The 26,305-nt window shown below is 46.9% G+C and overlaps 3 protein-coding genes across 5 annotated transcripts in view; 1 reads left to right on the forward strand and 2 right to left on the reverse strand.

Annotated features, from left to right (window-relative positions):
* cep104 (centrosomal protein 104) overlaps positions 1-18,912 on the reverse strand; it is a 24,212-nt gene extending 5,300 nt beyond the window's left edge. The window contains exons 1-15 of one of the 3 annotated variants that reach the window (XM_076026120.1): positions 18,772-18,912; positions 17,793-17,919; positions 17,523-17,696; positions 17,019-17,157; positions 16,706-16,768; positions 15,201-15,277; positions 14,288-14,456; positions 12,453-12,608; positions 12,128-12,331; positions 10,020-10,235; positions 9,689-9,856; positions 7,983-8,156; positions 4,986-5,162; positions 1,714-1,914; positions 48-146 (exon numbers count right to left, since the gene is read on the reverse strand). In XM_076026120.1, the coding sequence (XP_075882235.1) occupies positions 48-146; positions 1,714-1,914; positions 4,986-5,162; positions 7,983-8,156; positions 9,689-9,856; positions 10,020-10,235; positions 12,128-12,331; positions 12,453-12,608; positions 14,288-14,456; positions 15,201-15,277; positions 16,706-16,768; positions 17,019-17,157; positions 17,523-17,696; positions 17,793-17,905 (2,130 nt within the window). In that variant the 5' untranslated portion in view covers positions 17,906-17,919; positions 18,772-18,912. Of the gene's footprint in view, positions 1-47; positions 147-1,713; positions 1,915-4,985; positions 5,163-7,982; positions 8,157-9,688; positions 9,857-10,019; positions 10,236-12,094; positions 12,332-12,452; positions 12,609-14,287; positions 14,457-15,200; positions 15,278-16,705; positions 16,769-17,018; positions 17,158-17,522; positions 17,697-17,792; positions 17,920-18,771 lie in introns of all 3 variants that reach the window. The other 2 variants (XM_076026117.1, XM_076026118.1) reach the window with 2 other exon arrangements.
* An 868-nt stretch (positions 18,913-19,780) lies between these two features.
* Positions 19,781-22,807, forward strand: lrrc47 (leucine rich repeat containing 47). Its single transcript, XM_076026116.1, has 7 exons — positions 19,781-20,416; positions 21,028-21,474; positions 21,563-21,703; positions 21,799-21,890; positions 22,037-22,139; positions 22,313-22,402; positions 22,565-22,807. Exons 1-7 carry the CDS (start codon positions 19,847-19,849, stop codon positions 22,784-22,786), a joined length of 1,665 nt encoding a protein of 554 aa, XP_075882231.1. The 5' UTR covers positions 19,781-19,846; the 3' UTR covers positions 22,787-22,807.
* Positions 22,808-23,219: 412 nt separating this feature from the next.
* casp9 (caspase 9, apoptosis-related cysteine peptidase) lies at positions 23,220-26,267 on the reverse strand. The gene is made up of 11 exons (XM_076026122.1): positions 26,121-26,267; positions 25,854-26,006; positions 25,552-25,762; positions 25,149-25,232; positions 25,006-25,064; positions 24,731-24,907; positions 24,564-24,653; positions 24,324-24,471; positions 23,725-23,913; positions 23,514-23,623; positions 23,220-23,436 (listed from the first exon to the last, which is right to left on the reverse strand). Exons 2-11 carry the CDS (start codon positions 25,983-25,985, stop codon positions 23,332-23,334), a joined length of 1,305 nt encoding a protein of 434 aa, XP_075882237.1. The 5' UTR covers positions 25,986-26,006; positions 26,121-26,267; the 3' UTR covers positions 23,220-23,331.
* Positions 26,268-26,305: the final 38 nt, after the last annotated feature.

Consider the following 26,305-nt stretch of genomic DNA (forward strand, 5'->3'; position numbering starts at 1 on the left):
TGACTACAGGAGGTGATGTCATGCACTGTGACGACAGCTCCGCCTACTGTCAACTCTTTCAAGGCAGCCAGCTGCTCCTGGAGGGAGTGGATCTCCTCCTTCTCCTTCTGCGCATCTTGTGGGCCGCCGCCTCCTTTCTTCAGAGTCTGTGGAAATTAAAATGGAAGAAGAAGAAGAAGAAGAAGAAAAAAAAAAACTTTTTCACACCTCAGCATCTTTCTCTGGTTTTCTTTTATAAACTCTCTTCTGTATGAGGTTACATGTTGTGATGCTGGATTTTGCTTGGCTGCCGCTTGCTCTGATGAGGCCCTGAGCTGACGTTTCAGCAGTAGGCCATTACCTCATGTTCAGGCTTCAGTTTCCTGGTCACTTGGTGAGTCATTAACAGTTGAGCAAATGAAATATCGTGCCAGCTTTTGAGCAGAAGCAGACTTGATCAACGGCTGTATTCATGGAATGACGCTCGTGCGAAACAGGAAATGTCATCCGGCACAAAACAATCATTGACTGCACATAAAGTTGGACGGAGTCGTCGCGGCGTCACCTGTCAGTTTGCGACCCGTCCTGAAGCCTAGAAACTAGTTCCACAGCCAGCGCCATCTTGCGCTTCGGGTACGTTTTGAAACTCGATGATTCCATATTTGGATCCACCTGCCGGCGCGACAGTGGACTACACTTGGTTATGAAGCTGTAGCCACGCCCACAACTTCATGGCCAATTTGCTGATGTTTTTAGACTCACAAAACAAATTTTTCCTAGTTTGCAAGGCTAAGAATTTAGGGCTCTTCTCCGCATTGACAGCCAGACACTTCAGTCTTTTTGCAACCAACGTTGGCGGTTCCTGCTGGCCAAACAGTAGAACAGCAGTCAGGTTTTTGGAACTTCCTTTTTTGAAATGTGGAAACTCTGTCCATCTTTTTATGCAGTCGATAGGCCGAAACCCGCACAGAAACAGCCGGTGGCGGCTGTGGTAAAAGGAAGCTGCAGGGCAGGTTATCTAAGTGCAACGTGAAACCGTGCGTTCGCTTCCTCGTATCCATCAGCTGGAAAATACAAAGACGTGCAGTCACCTGGCCGGCTCGGGAAGGCGCCGCCCCGTTTTCAGCTGGCTCCCACCTGCCGTGTCGAGGCCGTTTCACCGTCCACCCACCAGCTGTGCCTGTTGGTGTCACCTGAACCGCCCAGCCAGGGGACTTAATGCAAAGCCGTTGCCTAATTTCCCCCCCCCCCCTGGTAATTTATAGTTCCTGTCCAACACACACTCACTGCGCACTTTGGCAGTACCAGGTGCAATATATAATGCTTAACAAGTTTATTACACCATCACCTAGTGTAAAGTTTATGGCACAGCTGCCCTAAATTAACTTAAATATTATTTTATGTTTCTGTGATGGCATCATTATGTTGAAGCTTTTTTTTTAGTGGAGACACATGACCAACCTTATCAGTCAAAACAATACCACTAAATTAACAGAAAGATAGTCTACCAGTGAGACTTAACTGCAGTAAAATACAAGGTCAGTAGTTTACGGTGCCTTTTGGTGGACGTTTTGGCTGCTAATTACACTCCCTTTAGCCGTTTTTCACAGGGCCAATAGAACCGCAGATGGGTTCGGCTGGACTTGAGACGAGGACAGACAGACAGACAGACAGACAGGCAAAGAGCCCTTGTTTTAATCAGTTGTCTGATTGGAGGGAAAACATGACACTTGCCTGGGTTTCCACCAGCTTTCCGTCAATCTTTGCAAAGCCGTCAAAGAGGGTCTTATAGAGGAAGAACTTGCGCTCGGCGGCGTCACTGGGCGGGAGGAAGCCAAGCACAGCTGCTCTGTGCTGCTGGTACATGGACAAGATGATGCGCACGGCCACCTCTCGAACCCCAGACGCGCTGTGCTCCAGAGCAGCAGTGCAAAACTGACGGGAGACAGAGAAGATGTTTGATTACAAGAAGTTTGGAGAACACTTATTTTGTATTCCTGTGGGGAAAAAAAAACAAAATTATATAATAAAAGATCATTTTTTTTGCCATGATGCCAGTTTGAAAATGCAAAAGTGCTCAGTCATATTTCCCTGTGTAACCTGATCACAGCTGTGCCGTAATAGAAACCAGCAACGTGAAAATAAGGGGTGGAGGATTAAAGAGCTCACTTTACCACAGTGGCGCTCTGTTGGAGGAACTTTCTTCACTTTCTTGGCCGTGGGAATAAATGTTGTCCTGGTAGCTTGCTTGGTGCTTTTGGTTTTTAAATTCTAATCTGCAAGTTGTTGTTTTTTTTTTTTATCATTCTGGACTGTAATCAATGAGTTCAGTGTTAACAGGAAAACAAGACAATTGTTAGTATTCAGGTTTTTATTCTTAGCATTGAACTGTATTCCTCCCACTAGCATGTTCATTCGAAATAATCTGACACGGGGACTTTCAAATGTTGCATCTCAACAATTTGAATTAAAATCAGCATATAGCAAACAATACTTATGTTTCTTTTATGTTACCAATGGCAGTGACAAACTGAGCAAACTCTAAGATTTCCCCCGAGCATTTTTCTTTCTCTGTCCCGCTCACGTTGCCTCGTAATCCACAGCATCACGGCAAAACAAAAAAGCCACAGAAAACATCCTCCAGGATTTCTATCGAGCGAACAAAGGGTGATCATTTACAGATCAGTATCAGTGACGGCTGTTTGCCACGTAGCCTCTTCAGAAAATAAACAAAAAACGAAGAAGCACCAGCATTGTCGAGGAAGTATTTCTAGAGGGAAAACGCAAACGGCTACGTGGAAAGCGGCCCATTCTCCAAAGTAATCTCGGCGACCAGTTTCGACACAATAACAGTGCTGCAAGTGGAGACCATTACCGTCCAGAGGCAAAGTGTGCACAGGGGCCACCAGCTCATTGCTCAACGGGCTGCGCGGACAGCTCTCCATTCTTCTCTGTCAGAGCCACTGACAGCTTCTCATTTTAATTACAGGAAATTTAATCACTGCCCTTTATCACCGCCAGTTCCCGCCCTGGATCCCATCACCGCAGTAACACTTGAGGGAAAAGGGAAAAATGCCGGAGCCCAAAGCGTGGCTGGGGCGACGCTGTGGAGACACTGTCAAGAGAGGGCTGGAACTGTAAGAGAGGACAAACGCTGAAGAGGACTCTCCAGCATAAATCCAAGGCTTGGGTTATTTAATTATGCAGTCAAGGGTTTGAAGATGGAACAGAGTATATGGCCAGTGTCAGTTCAGCATCTGCTCGACTGCCGTTGACTCCAAATGTTCAGCCGCGCGCGCGTTTATATACTGGCTGGTTTGAATCTGTGCAGGCAGATAGTTTTTTTTAGTGTCATTGGTTATAAATATCCAGAATGGGATTGTTTTGTTTTTAATCCATGGAAATATTTGTTGTGAGTCCTCCAATTTTTCACCCTTAATGAACTGAAGCTGCTGTGGTCGTTTAAAAATGTGCAAAAACACGCAGAAAGACGCAAGTAAACAAGCAACTGCGGCTCGGAACGGCTCGCGAGGCACGAACAGCAAGAAACAATTTCACAATTAATAACTTTGGCATGTGTCTCTCATCTCACTGTCACTTTTTGGGATTTTTTTGTTTTGTTTTGTTTTATCCAATCTTCAGCGTCGGGTCTTTGGAAGGGAGCTGAGAGACAAAGGGCGGCACGTCCCCCCCTGTCACATCTTCATCACGGCCGGCTCTGTTTCCCAGGCAAACACCGGAGAAGGGGCCCCAACACAAAGGGGACCGTCGCGGCGCAGAGCATGCACAAACATGCACGCACAGGCCATCCCATGCCACCAGCGTGGCTACGGCTGCAGGCTGGGCGGAGAAACTCACAAGGCAAACCTAACAATTTGCTCTCACTGATAAAAAAGGCCGTGTAAAGTCAAGAGGAGGAGGAGGCGGTGGCGGTGGTGGTCGTAAACTGGAGGGGAGGGAGGAGGGCGACCCGGCCGTCCTGCCCGCAGCCAGCCAGCCAGCCAGCACTTGGATACTTTTCATACAGACGGTGAGTCACCGCTGGAAACCAGAGGTACGTAACACGGGGAGCAATGACGACGGCGGCGGCGGCGGCAACTGACTCAGGAGGGGCGCGATCCTCGACCATTTGTCACACTTAATTCACCAATGTCACGGAAAATCAGCTGGGGCGGGAGCTCAGTCATCACTGAGGCAAAGCAGGCCAATAAAATGCCGTAATTTTAGGCGTGCGAAGAGTTTGACTGAGTGTGTTTGTGTGTGCGTGTGTGTGTGTGTGTGTGTGTGATGTCAAAGCGTTCCCACAGTAACGAGCATCGCTAGCGCGTCAGCTAGACTTGACTCCCCAGGGTTGAAAAAAAAAAATATGACTTCTTTTGGTGGCTAAACTTTTGACAAAGAGTGTTATAGCACCGCCCGTTCTGGGAATCAGATCATTTTGAATAAAATGCAAAAAAGTAGCTGTTGATGCAGGAGGTTGATTATATTGAATCCGATAAAATCTTTTAAATCCCTTTGGAAGTTTTTCTCTAGGAAATATAAATTCATTATTTGTTGATTGATAATAACCTACGTGTGGCTGCTCCACGGAGGTCAGAAATAAAAGACAAGAACGTGAAAATGAGACTGATGCAGAAACTGCACATGTGGTTTTGCTGGTATTCACTGAGTTCAGGTGCGGCCTCTCTGTCCTTTGGAAATAGGCCCTGAAATGTTGTGGGGTTTTTTTCACACAGAAACTTGGTGGTGAGATTTGGCTTTCGGTTGGAAACAACTGATTCATACAGATTTCACACTCTGGTTTGCTTCCTCTAAATTGTTAGTAACTAACTATTGCATCTGTAGTTAGTCACTATGTATTGCAATTAACAATGCAGTTCATATAATTACTCAGTTTCCTCCTCCTCCTCCTCCTCCTCCTCCTCTCCCTCCTCCTCCTTGCATATTTTCAGCTAATGAAGCTAACTCAACATACATGTCTAACTTTAGCTTTTCGGTCCTTTTACCGTCATCACGTTGTCGAGGGTGAAACCGGAGTTTTCCGCGCCCACTTCCTCCAGGAGCTTCTCCACCAGCTGCACTCTGCTCTGGGCCAGGCGCGAGGGGAAGTTGGACCTGAAGGGCTTGGCCAGGTCGCCGGGGATCACCTGCAGGGCGCGCACATCCTTCAAAACAGCAATTTCCTAAGAAGGGGGCGGGGGGGAGATAAGCAGGAGACGACGGCCGTGAGCGACGGCGGCCAAACGGAGTGACGCGAGGTCATCCGTCAAGACGGGGAGGCCGCAGTCGACATGCGTGCGGAAAGCCGCGAACAAAGCGTGTCGGCGCTGCGCTGCGCATCGCGGCTCGTCACTCAGCATCTGCTGGGGGGGAGGGGAGGACGTGGAGGGGGGGGCGGGGCAAGTCGGGACAGAGGCCACGGGCCTATTATTTAGGTCAAAAAAAGAGGGGAAGAAGCCTCCTGGAAAGCATTCTCTCAGTTGTTTGCCATGTTGGCCTCATCAGGTGAGTGGAATGCACGGACGGGGGGGGGTACGCGACGCACGTGCACGTGAACGTGGACGCGCACTCGCAGCACACACTCGCAGCAAGGGGAAACAAAGGGACCTTCAGACTGAGCTCTGGGGAGACATCCGGAAGGGTTTGGGAGATGATTTCAGAGGGATCCTCCCTTTCTTGGTTCACACACACACACACACACACACGCACACCCATGTATACGCGCATTACTGAAACATATAAGCACAAAGTCAGACTTGACTTTGGGTGCCATGCGTCATCGCTCACTCCCACCAGTAAACTTTCACCATCCAGTCAGTGCGAAAGTGTCGCACGCCAGCCGACAAGCCGGCCGACAAAGAGCACAAAACCACAAACATGCCCGAGAGAGGCAAAGGAGGCAGCGCCAGCCAATTAGAGGGACGTAACAACGCGGTTCTTGTTCGGAAGGCGGCGGCGGAGCGCGACAACACCTCTGGTGCCGCGTCGGGCTGCAGTGAAAGTCGTGAATGGTGAGAAACCAAGATTAGGATCGAAAATCTGAAAACAGGAGCCGCGCATGAAGCTATTTGGAGCTCACCGAGGCAGCGATGCGGTTTTAAATCTCATCAAAAATATTTTGTACTTTGACGATTTGTAACAGGAATAATGACACCGGTGTAAGGTATTCAGAACGTTATGCTGGCCTGCTATGAGACCCAACACAACTTTGTTTGCCTGGCCGGTGAACAAAAGTTCCCAGAAAGTTTGCAGCAGAGCGCCGCGCTGGTAACAGAAAATATGTATCATATATTACAATACTAGAGCAGTTGGGAAAGCTGCAATGAAGTGAGAAAAACGCTTTGAAACTACTTAGATTCAATTAAAACATTAATGATATGTACAGCGTCGCTTTAGGTTTCATTTCCAAACAGTGGGACTGACCTTTCAGCAGTTTAAAGAGGCGTCACTTTAGCGCTTCCTGCTCTGGCTCCAGGAAAACACAGCAAAATTTCCGAATCTAAAGGCAGGTAGCCCCCCCCCAAAAACAATAACACGCGGGCGACTGTTGTTTGAATTCTACCAGGGGCCCCCGACAGCACGTCACCCGAGTTCTCACCTCTCTCGTCTGCCACTCAACAATACAGCCTGCACTGTGTCAAAAAGTAATCTTTAGAATAACAAGACGGAGAATTTGCTCTGGGCAGTGCAAAGATTTGTCCACACATGTCGGAAATGGCTCGACTTGAAGCAGAGTTGGAGTCGCTGGTGAGTTTGAGTGCTATTTGGTGAGACTTTTTTTAAAATTTAATGCTGAATAAATTGGTGATTTTACATTTGGATTAAGCCTGTAGGATTGCGTTATCCAAAAGTACCATTTTGTGGTCATCAGATTAAGTTTAAATTGAACTTTTATACACCAATAAAATTATAAAGTGTATATGCTGCTGTTGAGTGTGTAAAAACAATGGTTCTCTTTGCCTTGAATGTACACCAATGGCGCTGATGAGCCTCTTTCTCTGTGTGGGTCTGCACACAAGCTAATTCAGCATTTGTCCAGCAGTTGTACGCATTCACAGTCACATGGTGCAACATATGGAAACGTCTCTGTTATTAACATTGTAAAGGTTGTTTGTGTGGTCTGGTGCTGGGAGTCAAGCAAGCCAAGTCCTTCTAACTTTGTTCTGTGTCCGGAAAGAAAAGATTTTCTCTTTTCTAACACGTCACTTTCTCTCATCTTTCAGATGCCAACTCATGTAATCAGTTTCTCGCCTTACGTTTAAACACAGCGCAAGGAGCTCGGTAAGCTGAAAGGAACTTGGAGTTGAGCCAAGGTCAATTTGTATCAAAGGAGTTATTTTTGGATTCTGCTTGGGGTGTCTTTGAGGAGCCTGCGCCAGATTGTGCACCGTTTGGGAATTTTGAATAAATCAGCTGGGAATTCCATTCTTGACCTCGTATCAATGTGTCTTGGTGTCTGATAAGCTGAAGAAGAAAAAAAGAAAAGCGTCACACACGAAGCTAATATACTCTTATTTGTCCGACACGCCACGTTAACCATACTTATGCTTTATGTGCGGCTGCTTTGTATCGGCTCTGAACGTGCTTCAGTTTGTTTTGGTCCAGCTCTCAGGCTTGTCTTCGGGGACGGGGAGTTGACTCAAACTCTGTTCTTGTCACACAGTGTCCCACCCAGAGATCACATACAACTTCAAACATGAGTTACACTTGATATTAATCAATTGAGATTCTCACTACAAGGCATTGGCAGAGCCTCTCCTCTACATTTCACATCCCCTGGGGCAATCATTGCTGGGAAAATTAGCTGGTTTTCCAAAAACTGTCCCGATGTTTTGCGGCAATTTCGCAACCGCATTATTAACTGACAAAAGCTTTTTACTGCAGAGGATCCGCACAATAGACGGCAGAGAGGGAGAGGGCAGAATGTAAAACGATCTCCGAGGGAATGCCGGTACTGATTCTGAGGGATGGCCGAGAGCAAACCACAGGAGGCCGGACAGTACCAGTATGAAGGCCGTGGCCGCGGCCCGTATCCGGCCCGCCGACTCTCCGGTCCTGGCCAGCAGGTTGGGCCAGGTCTGCTCCAAGCAGTGGGTGACCTCGGCCCGGCTCTGGCCGAGACTCGGGATGAGCTGGCCGAGCAGCAACCTCAGCAGCTTCAAGGAGGCGTAGAAAACCTGGGGAGGGAGGAGGGAGACGGAGAGCGAGCAGACGTTTAGCGAGAAACATCTGGGAGCTTTTCAAGTGAATCTCGCACCGGGGTGACGCCAATTAGCGGAGGGGCGAGACTATGGCAAACACTTTGTCCGCGAAGATTAGAGTACGCAGACGGAGGGCGACAACTGGTCGGCCAGACGAAAAGAATTTGAACGGGTATTTTTTAAAGAGCTTTATTTTTTTTTAAATAAATTGTACTTTATTAAGTTTTCAGAACTGTAACAAAAGACATGTAACACATCTAAACATGCATCATTCAATAGTGGTCTGAACAAGGAGAAAAGATTCAAATCTCGAAAAAAGTAAGGAGAAAACATGACAAATTAGATCAAATGATAATGATAAAGTCACTTATCAGCAATTGAAAATGTGTGTGTCCTGAATCTGTCAGTGAGTACTTCTTATTGCTGGTTCATTTACTTTGGAACCTTCCAAGCCAGTATTGCCCCTCTGTATAATTTCACTGAGATCCTTAGGCCGGTCGTCTATTGAGGGTTGCCATACGTCCATAAAAGTGTTTTAAGAGATTTTGAGAGTGTTGCAGATGGAACTAACAAACTGCGTTACGATCGCGGTCATGACGACGCGACATGAAGCTCGAGACCGCCGTTTGTCCTTTGTGGGTGGAGCCTAACCTGAACTGCATTTGTGGACCAGCGTAGTAACCGCTTTCCCATGTTAATGGAGCATTCAGGTCGTCAGCGTTGCTTCGAAAATAAATAGCCGGGACCGTTGAGCTCATTTTGGTGACCGTGGCGGCTGGAGGTGGCCCCAGCACAGCAGAGCAGGGTTACAAGGCCACGCTTGTCGACGGTGTTTGCACAAGGAAGCGGAGTCCGTGGGAGAGCACAGGGCGGTATCACACGGCGCGGGCTGGACATTCCGCCAGCTTTCGTGATCTAACGGCGACGTGAATGTCCGTTTTGTCTGTGGCTGTAATTGAGTGAACATGATTTTAATACGGCCCGGGTAGTGACAGCGTAAACACGCACACGATAAAACCCCCTCGTGTTGCGATACTGGGAGCTCTCTCTGGTGCTGTTGGTGAATATGGATTTTTTTTTTTTTTTTTTTTTCCACAGTGTAAAGAGGAAGCAAAACCAGGAAAGAGACTGTGTGAATGTTTAGGCATCTCGGTGGGGATTGGTGGATGATTGGTGACACATGATGTGATTTTGTGTTTAACTAAACTCTAGATCAGAAGGGTGTGCTAGAAAAAAAAAAACTATTTTGTAATCCTTCAAATCTCAACTAGACCTGGAGCAAATGCCTTTTAGCCTGGTATTCTCTTTCCTTCCCTCTGGTGCTTTTAACCCGGACCTACAGCGGTCCCTTCCTGGTCCTGCTGTAGAATAACGGAAAGCTGACTGGTTATAAAAACCCAACGCAATTTGAGACCACATGGAGGTACCTAATGGAGGCTGGCGAGATGGATGAGCGAGATTGCCGAGTGGAGTCGTGTTGGGCCCGCCGGAAGCCGGACGAGACTCACCGATGCCACTTTGTCCAGGAGGGCCTTCTTGAGCAGGGAGACGGCAGCCCTGATCATGTTTCTCTGCTCCTCCCTGGGGGTGGCGGGCGGAAGCTCCGACAGCTTCCTGCACACGGCCAGGATGGCGTGCTCTCTGTAAGACCAAGACTTGGAATACGCACCAGCCACCTGATAGATTGGAAAATAAGGGACAAAAGATGAAGAGATTTGGCTGACAAGCGCAAAAGAGATCAGACAAATGCAAGTTTTGCAGGGAGTCTGTACAATATTTGTGAATCTTGTTACGTTTTAAATACACAAATATATTCTATTCATAAGTTTTTCCCCCTACCAGAGTTTCTCCATACACCTCTATGGAAAGGCCAGCCTCTCTCTGGGCCTTCTGGGTCAGCGGTTCCGGTTCTCCACTCAGCTCGGGGCTCTGAGGACTCCATTGGCCGTCCGAGTGGGGGGAGCGTTGCTCCGCGGGGCTGTGCGGGGTCTCGGCAGGACGACCTCCCCTCTGGAGGGCTGGCAGTGGCCTCTCGTCATAAGGCACGCAGGAGACCTGCCGGCAGGACCAGACAGCAGTGAGTCCAGAGGACCAGGTTTCTTTTTGTTTTTTGTTTTTTTTTATTCTTTATTCGAGCATAAAAAGAGAGGAAAAAAAATAAAAAGATTCAATAGTGAAAATATGTAAGCCTATTACTCAAGGAAAACAACAACAACAACAACAAAAACAAATGTCCACAACTTAAATATGCTCGAAAGGAGAAGGAAGAAGTACTTGACTTATCCACAACGCCCTTTAGCTGGCTCTCATAGCCATCCTCAAGATAAAACAAAAACAAAAACATTTTTTTGATTTCCTTCCTGTAAATTCCTGGTCAGGCCTCAGATTTGCATCAAAGACGGCCGATTAAAGTTTCTCCTCCATTTAGTCAGCAATCTTTCAGACTCTCTCTAAACACACACACACACACACACACACACACACACACACACACACACAGACAGTGAGTGTGGAAGGAGGGTGCAAACAGTGCCCTGGCATCCACTCAGGAAAGGGCTCAAGACTTGTTTACATGTTTACAAATGGTTGTTTGTTCTCCTCGACACACCGTCCACTCTGCTCTGTCTCCTGCGCCCAGGTGCCAACTGGCAGCCGCTTTCTCTGGGCAAGCCCCCTCTTTTTTTTTGGTTCTCTTCTTCTCTTTTTCTTTTTTTTTTTTTTTTTGGCAGCCGTGGTAATCAGCCGACTGTTGCACGCTTTTAATTAAATAGTGAAACCAAAACCTGGCAGTGGGACTGGCCCCTGTGGTTGGTGGGTATAACTTAAAAACCCCGCCCCCGTCTCTATAATGTCCCTGTGTGCCCTCTTAAGTCTTGAGACGTGTTCATCGAGTGGAACGTTAAGGCAGGTTGGTTTTAAAAGAATATTCAAAGGTTTACTGTAGATGTACTAAACCAGGGGTGGGCAAACTTTTTGACTGGTGGAGCCACAATGGGTTCTAAAATTTGACAGAGGGGCCGGAGCAGCAGCAGATGGATGGAGTGTTTTGGTGACCCACCTCAGAGGAGAAAAAATATGTGTCTTTGAAGCCCCACGGTATTTAGCTCTTTACTGAAATGACTCTTAGAACACTAAAAATGTATGAAATACAGCCATTTTATTACTTACTTACTACTAATATCATTTCTTCAAGCCTGGTGGGCCGGATTAAAAACCTTAAGGGGACATATATGGCCCTTGGGCCATAGTTTGCCCACGCCTGCACTAAACCATTTATGCCACAGCTGCAACACTTTGACTAATCATGGTGGATGAAGTGTTTCAATATGAAAATGTCACCACTTAAAAATGCAACTTGACTGAAGATTGGAGGGAAGCAGGAAGTGGTGCTGCATCACCCAAAAGTACAACCACAATGACGTACAGCGTGAGTGGCAACAGTGAGCAGCAAAGTTTGAGAATCATTTTTGAATCTGGAGTGTTGAAGCACGTTGGCTGATCTGCTGTACAGACTACAAACAATGTGCAGACAGAGACAGATTAGAACTAACACACTTTCTGCAACATTTTTATTGCTTTTCTATTTGTTCTTTCTGCGCTCTAGCCTGGTTACCATGGTTACCGCCATCATCATACAGTGAGTGCTGGACAGGAATTCACTCTTATCAACTGGCCACAAGCGCTGGGCTTCAGGTCGTGACGTGTGTCGTCGTCAACACCTCTCAATGTGGGCGTAGAAATTAAAATTTGACACCAATTTGAATCATGAAACGCATTTTTTCATCCACATCAGACGTGGATGAGCAGCGAGAGGCTGAAATATCAATTTTTCCAGAAGTAAGAATTTGTGTTGCGAGCAACTAATGAGTGTTTCTCGATGCAGCACCTCACTGATGCACAGCGTGTCCACAAACCTTTTCTCCACCTTCCGTCACAGCGGCACTCACGTCTATCTTGGGTACGGCTGCAGATGTGCACCGTGTGTCCAGCTGGCCGCCGCACTTCGGTGGAACAGCTGCGGCTTCTGGCGGTTGGCCTTGGTGTGTCTTGTTTTTTTTCGGCTTCCTGGATGTTTCTGTGGACACGAGGTGCTTGGCAGGGACCGGCCGGAGGGAGGATGGTTCCTGGACCGGGGACAACTCCCCTGTGATCTGTGGGATGGAGAAAAATCCGCCAAAGGCAGATTCAATCACGACAACTCCAACCAATTGACATCAACACATTTGGAGAAATATAAGGTCGTCACCACCAATGTGCCAACCGAGGACAAACCATTGCCATGTCCAGCAGGTTGTGGACCTCCAGCTGCTGGTAGACACTCTTCCTGTACTCCTCCATCTGCTCCTTCTTCTTCCTGGCCTCCTCAAAATCTCCCTTGTCCATGGCACATTGCTTTTCCACGTCGTACCGGGCCAAACGCTCTCCCACCTGAAACCATCAACAGCAAGGAAGAAGTCTTTTGATCTCATGGTATGTTGTTCCTGCAATTCCGACTGCGTATTTGGAAAACAATTTGAAAACACAGCAATTTAGACCATCTTGTTTTCAGCCTGATCTCATTTAATTTCTCATGAAATATCTCCTGGTGCTGTTTCGGGAAGCCACTCGGCCTCCACACAGGACACCCTGCCATGTATGACAGCAGGGCCCCGGTGCCACATCACGGTACAGTAAGTTTGCCAGACGGTGAATCATTAGGATTTACAGCTTGGAAATTTGACAAAAACTTCCCGTAAAATGAAACGCGGAACAACTTTGCAAGGAAATTCCATTAAGGCTGAATTAAATTAGCTCACCACATGCCAAGTCGCAGAGTGTGCAAATCTTTAGTCTGTTCCGGTTAAAACAGACTTATTTTCTGCAACTATATGATGATTCTGTGCACCTATCCCCCTTCTATATCTGCCATGTGTGTTTACATATCAGGTAACGCCGACAAAACCTGCCAGCGACAAGGGATTTTCAGCATGACCACTTTGGCAAGTGCTGCGTCGCCGCACGTATACAGCAGCGCTAACAGCCAACTAATGTTTCTTTGTGTCGTCGGGTTACAACAAGGCTGCTGGTTAGGCATTAGCGAGCGACACTTCCCGGAAAGCCATGGCCGCAGCTGTTGGCGCCTTATGAAGAATTCATGGTCAGCATGGTAACGTGGTGTACAAAGGAGGTCTGAAACAGGAATCTGAGCAATGTTTAACGAGTACTGTCACAAACGGTGCGCACTGGATGAGCCCAGGGAAAGGACGCAGGGCAAGTTTCCCGAAAGAGTGGCGTGAAAACGGAGAGAGTGTTTCGATTGATCACTCTGCTGGTGACAGTCTGGGTGGGCGGACGGACGAGCGGAAACCTGCAACCAAGCTGGCTCCTGAAGCAGTGATGCACTGCTTTCGTTCTTCATAGACTCTCAGTTGTGGATTATTTTGCGTGAGCCACATGTAAAGTCACTGCGAGCCAATTTTTGTTAGACAGGAAGTCACCGACACACAACAGCGGGGTTTCCCCCCCTGCTGCCATCGCACACAGGGGGGGAAAAAATACCACAGATAAAGGTTTCAGCTCTGCACACATGCACATATAGAGTCTATCTGTTCGAATTCGTGGACTTGATCGTGACTGCTGTAGCCTTAATCCTTCACGTCACGCCGTGCCAGCGAGTGAGTTTTAGCCTGGAAAATTTTGGTTGCATTGAACTGAATATCGATACGAAACCAATCAAGTTCATCGTGTGCAGCAAAACACTTCAGACACACTGGTTGCGGAAAGTGCAGTGCGTTCTAAAATGTGCTGCTTTCTCAATGAAAGCCACAACCAAAAAGAACAACGTCAAGAAAAGAAAATGGGGAAAAATACATAATTATATTATTATATATAATATTTATTAACTAACAGAGAATGTGTAATTGTTAAATATAAATGTCCCTTGTTGTATCTATGACCTTCTAGTTCATCTCTTCTCATGTAGGCTTAAATGCGTGTCTGACACAGATTGAGCAAGCGGTGGTCTTTGCGGTGAGGACGACTGAACCATGCGAGCATCGAAACTGGGTGCGGCGCCTCGCGTCGTGCAGCACAACAGCCTGAGCCTCAGCCTGAGGTGGCGACGCTACCTTTTGCAGGTCTGCGATAGCTTGCTTTAAATTCTTGGAGCGCTCGCTGTTGCCCTGCCGCAGCGTGTCCTGCTTCTTCTGGTCCAGGAGGCGGATGATGTGAGCCACCTCGGGGTCCTGGTACATGTCGAAGGCCAGGTCATCCAAGGGCGAGATGGACTCGCATTTGCTGAGCGCAGAGAATTGGAAAACACAAATGAATAGTTGGATCTTAACAGAGGTGTCAAGCTTGTTTCGCTTCACACAAAACAATTACAATTAATTTGACTTCCACTTCAGCTGAAAAACAGGACAAGCAAAATTCTAAACATTCCCACGGAAGGAGCCCTGGGAATCATTTTAAAGTCGAGGCTTTTTCTTATGACCCCCAAAATGGAAATTGATTCAATAAAAAAAAAAAAATCTGCTCTTATTTGCCTTTCTATTACAGTGACTCTGCTTCCATGTTCATCTTGGGGCTTCTGAAAGTAGCTTGGTAGCTCAATCCTGCCGCCATCCAAACAAGCTGATTGGTCGCTCATTCACCGTTATGACTGATAACACTTTCTACTGCACCTCAGCACAAGAGCAAGATTTTTGGCATCAAAATCTTATCCATACAGCAGGAATGCAAAGTTGTGTGTGTGTGTGTATTTTTTAAGGCAAACATAAAATATGTTTATTTTCATGTGTTTAACTGGCTTCACTGTTGCTCATTTACACATCAGAAAGGACAACAGGCAGACTATCTTTCTCCCTTATCTCGGTGGTCGGTCAGAAAATTATAGGGCCAAAAGAAATTAAAATGAAAAAAAAGTGTTTTCCCCCCCTGTGGACAAGATGCTGTGAAATGGCCCCAGGCTGTAGTGGCTTTGCAGAGTGTTTGTTTTGTCGCAAGAAAAGACATCGGGGTTCAGTCGCAGTCGAGTCTCACCCCACGAGTGTCGCGTCCAAGGCGGCTTCCTGCTGGCTGCTGTTGAGGTAGTACTCGATCAGCTGCTCTCGGCTGGGCTACGGATTCACAGAGGGACGGATCGGTGATGCTGCAAAACTCCCGTGGCGCTCTGCAGCATTAGCATGACAGCATTAGCTTAACGATGACCTCGGTCAGCCAAACACAAACACAAAGGTGAACCCCCTCAGTGGTCAACACCTCCACGGCCACGGCTGTAAGTGGAGACCTGAGCTGTGAAGCGGCCACTCATTAACAGAGAAGAGGAAGCAGTGATGACGTCATTCTGGAGGAAAAGCCATCAGTGAGGTATCAGATTTTTCTTTTTTCTTTTTTTTTTTAATCGTGTGTTTTAGCACACGGAAGCAAAATAAGTAACAGATGGACTTTTCTCACTGCCGGTGTTTTTTCGAGCTGAATTTTCTCGACGTGAGATTTTCAAACTCATGATAATCAAGACGGGTAAGCTGATAACTATCACAGAGTGTCTTCCAACAGTGTTTTAGATTTCCCAGAGATTCTCTGGAAAAGAAACAAATACATCCACCTGTGCTTTGAAGACATGGAGCGAGTGCAGAGCAAATCCAACTACAACAACAACCTCCATGGCTTGAGGCCCCTATAATAAATGTGTGTCAGGAAATGCTTCTGCGGTTTGGATGATCCAACACTTAAATAACATCTTATCTCTGTAAGTCGCACCACGGGTCTCCCTCCGACGCCACTCGGCCAGGTAAAAGGTAGAGACGAGAGAACAGGATCCAAGCGACCCTCCGGGTGAGACCGGAGAGACTGCCGCTGTGCTGGCGGTGGTCAGAGTCGGATTAGCGGTGCAACAATACGCGGCCTGTTCGCAGGAATCTGTGCGCGCGGAGTGTCCTTGTCTTTTCCGTGTCTCTGTGTCTTTAGGGTGCTCTCCTCTCCAGGCCCTGTCCGTCTGCAGGACTATCTGATTACACCGGCTAACTAAAGGCCTCCTGTGTGATTACATACTGCCCTCCTTTTGTTTCTCATTACTACATTCCTGACACATGCACGTACGCGCTCGCACACACGCACACACACAACATACAGGTGAGCACGTGTGCAGAGGCGGTTTCAGTCACATAGTGGCTTATAGGTTTACAAATGGTTGTGAATGCTGCCTGTCTTTATCACAGATTGAACCCAGCAAAAGTTAAACCTCCGTTTAGAAACGAGAACTCAAATCGCCTGGAAAAGCCCTGAAAGTGTAAAAGCCCTTTTAATATAAAGATGCTCGAAAAGCTCATTTGACCTACAATAAGTGCCGAACTCTAACATTCATTTATTTATTTATTTATTTATTTTTCGTTGGTATGACGTGTGCAGAGTGAATGAATGAGGAACTGGAAATACTCAGACGAGTGAGCGACGTCTCAAAACAGCCACAGCTCAGCAGCGCCCTCTACTGCTCTGCAGGTGAAAGTGCCACTGTAAGCAACAGATGGCGCAGTGTGCTCACTTACAAGGGTGTTGGAGGCCCTGCTGTCCAACGTATCGCCGAGAACATTGATGGCAACCAGAGCAACCTGAAATTAAAAATAGACCATGTCGAGGTGAGGGAATTTTTAGACATCTTTGCACTCCTTCCTCTTAAGCAAAATGGCACATTAACACGCTCTCAGAATATCTTACGCCGTATACTTTTCCAGTAGAGACTTTAGTTCGTATTTTAAAAAAATGAAGTATAGCCCTATTAGTCCTTTGAACTCAAAAAGAGTACCAGAGAGTGAAACAATGGTGTTGGTGTGTGACGGCGGACAGTGACTCACACCGTACCTGATTGTAGTGATTGTAACGGTTGACGTGGTTCCTGTGGAAGGTTATTCTGAGGTACGTTCCAACGGCATCGACGTGGACAGACTTGAGCTCTCGAGATTTGAAGGCCGTCTTTTCGTTGTCTGATAAAGACACATACCTGCGGGGAGAAGAGTTTAGCGATGGAAAAATTCCTGACCTGTCTCCTGAATTCACGTTCAAGGCTTTTGCGACCTCGGTTGCAAGGAGGTGCCAGGCAGGCCTCCCCCTCAAGAATCGCATTCTCTCTCTGACTTCACTGACCTTCCACTCGAGGCAGGATGTACCTAACTTATCGCTCATCTCCCTCAGCCTCGGGTTATGTGATATCTATGTACACGGCTGATTAAAAAGACGCAGACTTCAACATCCTCTGTATGTGCGGCGAATCTTTCCTCCCATATTTAGTTGATCCGAACCATTCAAGATTCAATTCCAGTTTACTCCCACCATTCAGATTCAAAGGTGACACCGCCTGACTCTCACCCAAGTCTCCGCAGCTGCCCGGGGAACCCTGGAGGGCTGCTTTCAGGAAGAGAGTCGCCGATGTGAAACTCCACCTTGGACGATATGAGGTACTGGTGGGCCAGCAGCTGCAGCTTCCTCACCCGGCACCTTTCCGCCAGCTGCAGAGTGACGTGCTGAGGGTAGGAACAGAGCCTGCGGGATGGTGGAATCACAGCGTGACTTTGTGTTCAGGGGGCACAAGTGACAGACTGTGAGTGATAGCGCAAGTCAGCTCCGGCTCTGATGTACCTGCTAGACCTCCAGCCATTGACGGTGGGCCCGTGGACCATGAGCTCACTGGCGCCACAGTTATCTTCATGACTTGAAGAGCTGACCACTGTGAATCCAATCTTTCTGGGCATCACTGTGATGAGCCCTCAATTAAAAAAAAACAAACAAACTTTTTTTCAGTGAGGGTTTTTTTCACGAGTTGATTAATATTTGCAAGCGCACATGATTATATATCAACCTCAACGTAGATGGACTGGGCATGAGTGTTAAGTGTGAAGGTACCAGACAGGCAGTCAAAGTTATAAAGTTTGAGTGTCAAGGGGTTACAGTTCAATTAATTGTAGTAAGTTACAATTAAAAAAAAATATATATGGAAAGGAAATTATTATTATCATCATTATTATTATTATTAGTAGTAGTAGTAGTAGTAGTATGAGCAGTAGTATTTGAAAAATCTTCGAATTGAGGACTTGCAAAGCTTCTAAGGTTTTATTTAAAGTGTTCAGTAGTTTTTTTGTTTTTTTTTTTTTTTAACAGCAACTTGAGGGGATAACACGCACAGAACAACCAACAAGCCCGCTAGTTAAGGAAATTATTCACAGGACACAGACTGTCACGCTATGGTGCGTCACAGGCTTCACGGTACCAAATGGTGAAAAGTTTCCAAAGGACAACTATGACACGGCCTGGTGACTGTTTTGCCTTAGGTGCTGTGTGCGGCAGGAAACGCTTCCCCGAGTCAACACCGGGCTGTGTGAGAGCACAGAGGGGCCATTCTCGCTGACACGTACATGTTGCGCATGGGGGCATTAACCAACGGTTAAGTCCTCCATCAGCCATACTTTTCCGGGGCTAGCTGAGCTCTGGGGAGAGGCTATTTGACACGTCCGGGTGCGGGGGACTGAATAACTCATTCGTATGTCTTAATGTTGTGCGTTAATTTGCTATGTCCTAACGGAGGCTGCGCCGCTGAACGTGGCTCAGATATGCATCTTACCGCGGACATCACCGTTACTGTTGACAGCTCGCAGTCCGCCCGCATCTCCATAACCACCGCTGACAACAACTAGCGCTCGCGTGCGCCGCACAGCCGCGCCTGTACGTCACTCGCAAAGGCTTGTGGTCACTGTAGTCTCACTACTGTTGTAATATCTGATGGGACTAGATTATCCAAGGCGGAGTGATCTGCACGAGTATCCAGGATCAGGGTAATAATACACTCTGGGGTTGTGATATGTCTCCTGCTAGTACCTTGATACAGCAAAGCCCAACCTTACCTCAAGGCCTCCTCATTATTGCATGGTTAATGTAATGACACTTCAACTACGTCCAGAGTACTTTTGGACGTCGCCATTTTTTTCTGCGTTACAACGGATGTTCAAAACGCCGTTTAAACTGTTTTCACGAAATTGACAATGCGGTTTGTGATTTTGTTTTAGCATCGCTATCCAGCGGAAGACACAGTGATTCGTACAGGAAGTCTTCAAAATAAGAGCATCACATGCTTCGATAAATTAAATTATTAATTCCTAAGTCAGTACATATTTATTTAAAAATCAAATACACCACTGGCAATTTAAATGTTTACTGTTACAAAAGAAGTCAACTTTATTTTTTTATTATTATTATTTTCGAATTTTTCACTGTGCATGCAGTTGTGTCCAAGGCGAAATCAAACTTCATAGTCATTCGTTTGTGAGCATGATGATAGCCGTTCTTGTTGTTGATATTTTTTTCATTTCACCTTCACTTTCAATAACAGCACACCGGCGCTGAACATATGAGTCGGGACTCGGGGAATTTATTTATTTTTTATTTTTTTCCCAGAGAATTCGCTCTGAACAGATAAAAGTCTACAATTCCACGTCAATTCAAAAGGCCGGGGCCACCAATCTAAGATTTGTTTTTATTTATTTATTCATTCATTCATTCATTCATTCTAATTTCCATCATATGTTGTAGGATTCATTTCAGACACTGGTCCCCCGCCCACCCGCTTCCGCCTGATGATTTATTTTGAAAAATAAAAACGGATGTTTCCCTGAACACATTGATGTCCGACTTGAGGCAGCATGGATGACACGCAGAAATGGCCCGAAGTGGAAAAAGCAGAGGCAGGAAAGAGACGTGAACTGGTCCTCCAGGGTCCCGCAGTGGATCGGAGGATCGCCTCATCCGGAGGTCTCGCATCTGCCGTCTACTCCCTAACGCTGCTCAACTACCTGGAAGTCAGCCAGTGTCCCAGTCTAACGGAGATCCACGGCGGCATACAGCGCCTGACGAACCTCCAGAGCCTCATCCTGTGCAGGAACAAGCTCGCCTTGGTGCCGGATGTCCTCGACAAACTGCAGTCCCTGAAGGTCCTGGATCTGTCGGTGAACAACCTGACTGTCCTCCCGGAGGGTATCACGCTGCTGAGGGAGCTGAACACGCTCAACGTGAGCTGTAACAACCTGGAGGTCCTGCCCAGCGGACTGAGCCGGTGCACCAAGCTCTCCAACATCAACATCTCCAAGAATCGCATCGCCGAGTTCCCAGCCGACTTCTACTCCGACGACCTGGATCTGCTCAGCACGGTGGTCGCATCCGACAACTCATTGGAGCAGCTGAGTGGAGAAGTCCACAAGTTATCCGCCCTCAAGGTAGGCAGCGCTTCCTCACTTGCCCATGAACTAATTGCCATTTCCTGAAGAAAGATTGAATCTTAACTCAGAGCTATTTCAGTTTCACAATTTCAAATAGCCAGTGATAAGAATTTAAAGAATTTAAAATTGAGTCCCTCCCCATTCAGTGAAATCCCCAGAAAGAAGAAACTCCACCCTTTCCTCTTTCCTCCTTTTTTTTTTTTTTTTTTGCTTTGCTTGGCCTTACAGAAAGTATGGGCTAAATCAGCTGGAAACCAACCCTTATTGATGTCACAGGGGGCTTTGATATCTCTTACAAATTAAAGACAACAATATACAACAATATCCAAACTGAGCCATGTTTGTGTCTCCTTCTAAACGTGTGGAAGGTACAACAAAGCATCTGTATTAGCAAATGGTGTAAACCCAAAGTGTTAGGAGGAGGCTGTGAACACAGTGAGCTGTTTGTCTGTGAGATCTGCCGAGGATTTCTCTTGTGAGAGATAAACAACGCAAGACTGCCCAACTCGTCTCCAGCATGAAAAATATAGATTTTATAATGGCCTTAATATTGGATTGTTACATATACACTAACGACTGAATGGCAAACGTCCTCCTGTCCCCACCAGGTGCTCGATCTCTCCAACAACAAGCTGAGCGAGATCCCCTCCGAGCTGAGCGACTGCGCCAAGCTGAAGGACATCAACTTCAAGGGCAACAAGCTGAGCGACAAACGCCTGGAGAAGATGGTCAACGGCTGCCAGACCAAGTCCATCCTGGACTACCTGAGGGGGAAAGGCAAAGGGAGCCGGGCAGAGGACGGCGCCGACGCAGACAAGGGCAGGAGGCAGCAGCTGAGGAAGAAGAAGGGGAAGGCTGGGGAAGAGGAGAAAGACGAGGAGGAGGAGCTGAACCGGATGGTGGTGAGGGTCCTGAACATCTCGGACGCCTCTGCGGCGCCGACGGTCAGAGTGAGCGCCGAGGTGAAGGACGTCCGACCGTACCTGGTGTGCTGCGTGGTCAGGGGCATGAACCTGAGGGCTGGGAACGCCCTCAAAAGGTTCCTGGTTGCTCAGGTAGGACATTTAACAAGGTAACCAGCATCAGCTCCAGTTGGGCAAGTCAGGAAGGTCATGTGTGTGTGTGTGTGTCCTTTTTTCCTAGACGAAACTCCACGACGAGCTGTGCGGTCGCCGCACCACCGCCACCATCGCCACCCACGATATGCAGCTCATCAAATTGCCACTCACATACGACGTCAGGCCACCCACCCAGTTAAAGGTACGGTCACAGCGACGGGGTGGTGTCACTCAGCCCTCATTTCACCGCCAAAAGCTTTTTCACACCAGAGGATAATGTCTGTCAATGCCCAGGTGGTGGCAATAGGTCGTCGTCGGGAGATGACGGCCGTGGAGCTGATCAGACACCTGCAGCTGGAGGCCGATGAGCTGAGGAAGCAGAAGAAGAGGCAGAATGTCACTGGCCTGCACAAGTGAGTGTGGCGCAGGACATCCCTGCATCATGTATCCGTTGTGTTTTAGAGATTTTTTTTTTTTTTTAATTCACAGCGCTGCCTTACCTTCTGCCTTCAGTTGAGAGATATACAGTATGTTCACCTGCTGTCAATTCTTTGTGTAGATATCTGCAGATTCTGCAGGGCAAGTCTCTCTACCCCTGCCTCGTGGATGCAGAGGGACACGTGATCTCGTTCCCACCAATCACCAACAGTGAAAAAACTAAAGTAAGGATGCCATATGATCATTTCTTCCTGGTCGTCTCATTGGGATAAGCACTATATATTATATGTATAAACGACTGGGGAGGAAACAGCGGAGATGATGTGAGGTATAGGAAGAACTCCGTTTTAAAATGAGACTTCAGTTTGAAGTTGATGTTTAAAATGTTTCTCTGCAGATCCGGAAGACGACCAAAGAATTGTTCTTGGAGGTGACGAGTGGCACCTGCCTGCAGACCTGTAAAGATGTTATGGACGCTCTGATCGCAGTGAGTTTTGCCGTAGTTCATGTTCCCATTGGGTGTTTTTTGCTTTTTCGAGTGACTTTTTGCAAAAGGCCGCAACAGTTTGAAGTACAGAAAGTGATGCATGTTTACATGAATCTCACTCGTTAAAATGCAGCAACTGAGATTCCTGTTTTTACGACGCAGAAAATGGCCGAGTTGAACAAGTTCACTGCAGAGCACCAGGAAGAGGCGGGCTCTGACGGGGAAGAGGACAGTACCGGAAAGCAGACCACCGACACGGAGACCTCCGGCGAGCTGATCGTCCAGCAGGTCCGGACCGTCGACCATGACGGGAACCTCAAAGTGGTCTACCCGTCCAAGACCGACCTCACAAAGGACACCGACAACTTGAATGTTATCTGGTAGTCATGCAGCAAATCCTTTCAGTTATGTTTCTGTTAAAATTGACTGCTTCGTTAAGAATTAATGTAGATTAACCCTGTGGGGCAACGGGAGGTGTAAGGGTTTCAGAAAAAGCCGAAAAAATGATCATAAATCGAATTTCCTTCTATTATTTTAAAAATACCTTTTGTCTTAGTGCCCTGCTACTTAAACTGCCTCACAATCTGTTAACTTTTTATTTCAAATGTACCTATTTTTTGTGAAGTGATTACTTCCGAATCCTTTGATAACTTGGATTCTGACTGTGGCAGTTGCTTGTTTGAAACATAAAAAGAATAATACATAATTAACACTGACTCTTTTTTTCCATTGGTTTAATAAGTTGTTTTTTTAAGTATTTTTTTTAAAGTACAGTATAAAAATACAGTAAGATGCACTGATACTAGAGAACAGATTTGTACACTTAGAGTTATGATAGAAGACATTATCCTTAAAAATCACCATCAAAACAATAAAAAAAAAAGACACCACTAAAAACATCACTATGAAAACTTAAAGTGCTGATGCTGCTATGACAGAATTTGAAAGTAGAGAAGTTTGCGCAGGAAGTTAAAGGAACCCGGCATTTGCTTGTAGAGTCCTTTGGCAGAGTTCTGGGAGACCTCGTGGTTAACCTGGAAGCAAGAACATTAGATGTGTTTGTATATATACTAATAAAGTAGTTGGGAGATGCGGGATGTGGGAGGCCTACCATCATCAACATTGTGACCAGGTCGTCGGTTGCAGCGTTTTCCTCCAGGATGCTGTCCAGTGTCTCCACGTACCAGGAGCCCGACTGGGTGTCTCTCCAAGAAACATAACCTGTGTTGGCATGTTGGGTGAAGGGAAAAACAAGCATGAGATGAGCAATGCAACTCTTAGCAGACAGAGCAATCAACATGGGGTCCATGAATGCAGCAGACCGGGGAAGGTGGAGTAGGACACCAGGATGTCACTCGGGGTGGGCAGCGTGGCTCTGGCATCAGGCTCATCGGACATGCTCAGAGAGTCGCTGCTGGACGACATGGGGATGGCGTCTGTCTGATCATCTCCTCCCCCGGCGGACGGCTCGACTTCATCCGGTGACACCTCGAAGCCTGTGTCTCTTTCGCCTTGAAAACACAAATTAGTTGTGTTATAGGAAGCTCCGTTGCTGCCACCACGTGAAACCATTAGCTTGCAGACTTTGCATTGCGCTGCAGGTCTGCATTCGTCTTCCAACTTCTAGAATGGCAACATGGCCGACAATGGTTGTTTTGTTTACAAATGTGGAGACGTGCGGCCGGGCGGAAACATTTGATCTCAATACGTCACATCCATACGGACGTCCGTAAGCACGGCAGTGATGACCTGTAGAGTGCAGAAATGCGCCTCTTATTTATACATTGCGGACTATGAATATACAACGTTATTGATATATTTCAAGATCGGATCAGGGATTTTGAACGCAGATCAGCGGATCACCGATCTAATAAAAGAAATGCTAAATCAGTGTGACTAGTAAGTGCAACGTAGGCTTCACCTCCTCCGCAGGCCTGGATGAAGAAAAGTTTGGGTTTGCCCTGTAGTGACGGACAGTGCTGGCCGTTCAGGCAGTTTGTGATGTGCTGAACTGGGACATTCACGCCGTCCACACCGTACACGGCTCCGGGGAAGCGACTGTGGCTCACCTGGAAACATCACGTCATATATAGGTCACCTCAGAACGGTGGAAAGAAAGCGTCAGCTGTCCCACTCAAGGACTGGTCGGGGCATGTCTTACCTCAGTCCCATGTGACAGGATAATAACCACGCAGCAGTCATACTGGGAGTGGTCCATCTTAGATAAGGCCGACAGCTGATGTTTGATTTGCTGAAATGCGGAGATGGAAGTCAGCTGTATGGCTACAAACACAGAGGTTGGAAGAAAATTAAAAAGCAGCTTCCTACCCTTTGTTTTAGATTTTTCTTCACTTCAACGATGAAGCTAAGCGCCTTGAATCTCCTCTCCAGCTTCTCGCAGTCTACGTCGGAGCCTTTGCGGTTATTAAGCTCGCTCTGAGGTTCGAACTCCACGTTGTTTATGATGAGGCAGTGTCCGCACGGGCGAGCATCCATTTTATAGCTCTAAATCACACAAAGAGAAGAAACACAGAGTAATATTTTAGAATGACTTGCTTTGCTGGTGTCACTTTTTTCTCCTTTCTGACTTCCTGTCAGCTCACCTGAATGCTATCCCGCCGCACTCTCAGAGGCTTTGGTTTAATGCTGTCACGTTCAGGTGCTGTAGAGAGGGACATGAACATGTCTTTAACATTGAAAAGCTCACCTCAGAGCTGCCAATATCGAATTAACCTGCTGAGCTTACATGGGGAAGGACTTATTGTCAGTCTCTGCATTGGACTACCAGAGACGTCCTCTTTTTTGGGGGGATTCACATTGATTGGAGAGGCTGTCAGAGAAGACAAGGACATGTATCTCAAACTGGTTCAAAATGCAGAAGCTAAATGAAATTATTCTTTTCATCATTTTAATTTTAATACCTATATTTTGTGTGTTTTTCATTGTTGTGAAGCAGTTTATCACTTTGATATTTTTATTAGCATTAGCATTTTATTATATCATCATTATCATATTTACATGAAGAGGTTTACAAGTCTGTGAATACAAAATCAATGAAGAGCCTCGGGATTAGTTATGTTTTTAAACTACCTATAAGGAAATGTCAAGGTGATTTCCCTAGACTTCCCAGAATATTATCACAGACTTACAAACTGGGAGCGGCTGCAGGACAGGTCGGACCACCTGGTCGGGTGTTGCTGGCTGTATGTGAACAGCCGGGGCTCCGTTCTGCAAGAGCTCTGCCAAACCCTGCTGACCCGTTTCCCGAAGACTCTCCAGGAACAGCGGAAAGACTCGACTCCCTCGAGTCTCCAGGTCCACGACCAGCTGCCTGGCCTGATCCCGCCTGGTGCCCGAGCACTGCAACCATAACAAGTCGCATCACCAGTGTTGACACAAGCAAGGAAAAAGGAACCTGCCCTTCGGCACACAGCACGGCACACCGCCTTACCTTAATCTCGTCGATCATATCCTGGCTAAAAACTCTCTTCTCAAGAAGAACATCGTAGACGTCTGATGGCTTCAGTCTTTCCACCAATGCAACCCTGTTGCGCCGAAGAATCTGCTTGTGCCTCTCCTCCATTGAAAACAAAGAAACTAGTTCCTGCAGAAAACAAAAATGAAATTAACCGTCATCATCTGAATACTTTATACGCTTACCCGGTCGACAGGTGCAATAAATAATCATAGAAGGTCATATTTGGAGCTGGGGACTTACCAATTCAGAGATGTTTGTCCGTTTAGTCGCCTAGTTTCTGCTCTGTTACGTTATCTAGTTCCTTGTTTACATCACCATCTTCTCTGATTGGTCCGTTGAGACGATACCGAAACGAGGAAAGTAAGGAGCGTTTGGTTTATACCACGGCGCGCTGCGGTCGCAAGGCTTACGCAGACCGAGATACT

This window comes from Nelusetta ayraudi, unplaced genomic scaffold, assembly GCF_046127955.1.
Source record: "Nelusetta ayraudi isolate G7.1 ecotype Tasmania unplaced genomic scaffold, CSIRO-AGI_Nayr_v1 ptg000019l, whole genome shotgun sequence".
In the NCBI taxonomy this organism is placed as follows: Eukaryota; Metazoa; Chordata; class Actinopteri; order Tetraodontiformes; family Monacanthidae; genus Nelusetta; species Nelusetta ayraudi.